The sequence below is a fragment of the Nothoprocta perdicaria genome, unplaced genomic scaffold, assembly GCF_003342845.1.
Source record: "Nothoprocta perdicaria isolate Ctin4 unplaced genomic scaffold, notPer1 scaffold_252, whole genome shotgun sequence".
Taxonomy (NCBI): Eukaryota; Metazoa; Chordata; class Aves; order Tinamiformes; family Tinamidae; genus Nothoprocta; species Nothoprocta perdicaria.
Window position 1 is genome coordinate 266,383 of NW_020455480.1, and position 3,281 is coordinate 269,663.

General features: G+C 74.0%; 1 protein-coding gene across 1 annotated transcript in view; it reads right to left on the reverse strand.

The window, feature by feature from the left end:
* Positions 1-3,273, reverse strand: part of SIDT2 (SID1 transmembrane family member 2) — a gene marked incomplete at its 5' end in the record, with an annotated part of 5,697 nt that extends 2,424 nt beyond the window's left edge. Inside the window, 14 exons of the mRNA XM_026040295.1 lie at positions 20-153; positions 755-829; positions 901-972; positions 1,082-1,093; positions 1,277-1,335; positions 1,416-1,509; positions 1,595-1,660; positions 1,746-1,845; positions 1,919-2,002; positions 2,095-2,196; positions 2,279-2,324; positions 2,398-2,562; positions 2,657-2,778; positions 3,124-3,273. Coding sequence (XP_025896080.1) covers positions 20-153; positions 755-829; positions 901-972; positions 1,082-1,093; positions 1,277-1,335; positions 1,416-1,509; positions 1,595-1,660; positions 1,746-1,845; positions 1,919-2,002; positions 2,095-2,196; positions 2,279-2,324; positions 2,398-2,562; positions 2,657-2,778; positions 3,124-3,273 — 1,281 coding nt within the window. The remainder of the gene's footprint in view (positions 1-19; positions 154-754; positions 830-900; positions 973-1,081; positions 1,094-1,276; positions 1,336-1,415; positions 1,510-1,594; positions 1,661-1,745; positions 1,846-1,918; positions 2,003-2,094; positions 2,197-2,278; positions 2,325-2,397; positions 2,563-2,656; positions 2,779-3,123) is intronic.
* Between the last annotated feature and the right edge of the window lie 8 nt (positions 3,274-3,281).

The following is a 3,281-nucleotide window of genomic DNA, read 5'->3' on the forward strand; positions in this document are numbered from 1 at the left end:
GGCCACGGCGCGGCCCCCGCGGCGCACGCACCTTGGTGCGGATGACGTTCTTGTCGTAGTCGATGTCGGCCAGCGTGTCGTAGTCGTCCTCCTCCACGGAGCTGAGCGAGTCCAGGCGCGGCCGGCTGGCCACGTTCTCCAGCGACCGGTCCCCTGGGCCGCGCGGGGACGTCAGCGGTGCCATGGCCCRCGCTTCCCACCCACCGCTGTCGCCCTCGTCCGCTCCCGCCCCACACGTCCTCAATCAGCACGGGATTATGCCCGGATCGCCCGCTGCGGCTCGTGGGCACATTGCGGCCCCGCCGGCGGCTTTGCTGCGCGGCCGTGCGCGGCTCCGCTTCGCCGCGCGCCCCTGCGCTGGGCGCGTGCCCGCAGCAAAGCCCGCGCAGGGCAGATTGCGGTGATCGGAGCCCTCCCTGCGCAGCGCCCACATCTACCCATGGCAATGCACAGCTGCCTCATCGGGGCGGCGGGCGTGCGGCGCTTGAACTGCTCCTGCCCTTCAAAGGAAAGCGAGAGTTACTGGGGCAGTGCGGGCGCAGCGCCCCGCGCCGGGCGCTTCCCGGGGCCTSTGCACCCCGCGGCCGCGTGGGTCCCTCCGGAGCGGCCGCCGTGCTCCCAAAGAGCAGCCCTGGTGCGCAGGGCGAGGGCAGCGCGGGCTCCTCGCGGGCACCGTGCTGCGCCCCRGGCACCACGTCATCGGGGAGGCCAGCGCTGTCGACAGCGCTGCCAGCTCGCAGCACCCGGCACTCACCCGCGTAGCCGTAGGAGGCCTCCGCGGAGCCCATGCTGTCCGTGATGGCCTCGGTGCTGGCGCTGGAGCCGTTCTCTGCGGGACGGTGCCACAGGTGAGTGCCGGGYGCCCGCGTCCTGCCGGCGCAGGGCGCTTGCCGCACTCACCGAAGGAGCCGTAGCCGCAGCCGTCGTAGGGGGCATGTCCCAGGAAGGAGTCGGGGAGGCTCCGGCTGTGCCCTGCAAGACGGGGGGCCTGAGCGCCGCGGTGGCGGCAGGGCCCGCGCGCCCCGGGGCCCGAGCCGGCCCGGGCAGCGGCGCRCAGGAGGCGGCCAAGGCCGCTGCTTACCCAGTAGGGCCGCTGTCCCGCAGCGCCGGGCAGAGAGAGCAAGGGGGACTTGGTGAGGCAGCCCTGCCCAGCCCCGCGCCACCCCGAGGCCCGCGGCCCCMCGCGGCGGCAGCAAGGGGCCTGCTCGGGCGAGCAGGAGGCCGCGCAGGGCACAGGACCCCCCACACCCCCCAAGGCCGCGCGCGCAGCGCTCACCCGTGTCCAGGCTGGGCGAGTCCATGGCCGCCAGGAGCCCCTTCCTGCGGCGCTGTTGCCTGCCGGGGGAGCGAGCGTGAGAGCCGCAGTGCCCGCGGCACRGCCGGGAGCGCGGCACGCGGGGCGCGCGGCAGCTCACCGGCAGTTCTCCCAGCAGGCGAGCAGCAGCGTGATGATGTAGAAGGAGAGGAAGATGCCCAGGCAGAAGAGCATGCTGCTCACGTAGGCCTCCGCTGCGCAGAGAGCCGCCGCGAGCTCAGGAAGGCGCCCGGCGCCGCGCGGCGGCACCGTCCCGCGGCCGCCTCCCGCCGGCCTTACACGTGATGGCCGGTGACACCACCACCTCCAGCGTCTTCTGCCGGTTGCCCTGATCCATGGGTTCATCTGGGGGAGCAGGAGGGCAGTGACGGCCCCTCGCGCGGYGCCCACGTGGCCGCTCTCCCGCGGCACCGCCCGGCGCCGCCGGTACCTTTGGAGAAGGGGTAGTAGGGCAGGGCCCCGCCGCACGCCTCGTCCTCYGTCTTCACCACCACCACCACGTAGAAGCTGTTGCTGGGGAAGTCCTTCTTCTGCGTGAGGGCAGGAGGGTGAGCGGAGGCCGGCGTGCCCCGCGGGCCATGGGCGAGCTCGGCGCGCGCCCACCTGCACCGTGATGGCCGCCTTCTTCGTCATGGTCTGGTACATGCCGATGAAGGCCACGTTGTTGTCCAGGTCGTAGACGGGGCACTGCGGGCAGCGGGGCAGGAGCCTGTCACCCCCGGGGGCACACRGAGACGCTCGCGCCCGTGGCTGCCGGCGCGGCCCCGGTGCCCCCGTACCAGGATGTCCTGGATGGAGATGACGGAGCAGGGGAAGGCCATGGCCGAGGTCACCTTCACGATCACCGAGTCCACTCCCTCGGGGAACTCGTACTTGAAGTACTGGCGGGAGGAAGGGYGCGGTACGGGCGCATTACGGGCGGCACGGGGGCGAGCGGCGCCGCGGCCCCGCACCCGCCCACACCTGCGGCTGGGCGGCCGTGGCGTTGAAGCTGAAGGGCTGCTCCGTCCTGCGGGAGGGAAGGGCGGCCGCTAGCGCACGGAGGCGCCCGCCGCGCTCGCCACGGGGCCCGCGGCGCTCACCGCAGCACAAAGTTCTCCACGCGCGTCACCCGCAGCTGGTAGGAGGTGTTGCGGGGCGACAGCGTGGACACGTCCACGTAGAAGTGCTGCGTCTCCAGCTCCGTCTTGGCCTGGGGCTGGCACAGCGTGCGGCTCACGTCCTGGTAGCGGTACTTGCGCTGGTAGCTGCGGGGGCGAGCAGAGCGGGCCGGAGGCTCCGGTGCGGCACCCTGGCGCGTGCCGGCACCCACGGGCGACCCGCCGCCCCGCGGATACTCACAGGCCGCGGAGCACGAGCGGCACCTGGAAGGACACCACGGCCTCCTTCTGCCTCACCACGAAGAGCACGGGCATGTCGTTTTGCTCCGAGAGGACGTTCACCGACACGCGCACGCCCTCCGTCTGCGGGGAAGGCCGTGGAGTTGGGACAGGTCCCCGTGGCGTTGGGACAAGTCCCGCGGCGTTGGGACAAGTCCCGCGGCGTTGGGATGGGCCCCATGGCGTGGGGACGGGCCCCACGGCTCAAGCTGGCCGCGGGACCTTGCTCGGCGCGCGGCGGCCGGCTGGGAAGGACGTGTCCGCGCGGGGCGGCCGCAGTGCCGGGCAGGGCACCGGTGGCCACCCGTGTGCACAGGGGCACGCGCCGCAGCAGCGCGGCGGGGGTGCCCCAGCGTGCCGGGACGGCGGGAGGCAGCGCCGAGGGCGGCAGCGCCGGGCGCCGCGCGCGGGGCCGCCCGGGCAGCTCACCCTGTTGCGGGACACGGTGTGGTTGAAGGCGTAGATGTTGATGGTGTCGCTGGTGACCCAGTCGCGGTAGCTGCGGTCGAAGTCGGCGTCGCGCGGCGGGGCGCTGGTGCCGCGGGCCGCGGGCAGCGCCAGCAGCAGCGCCAGGGCGCAGGCCAGCG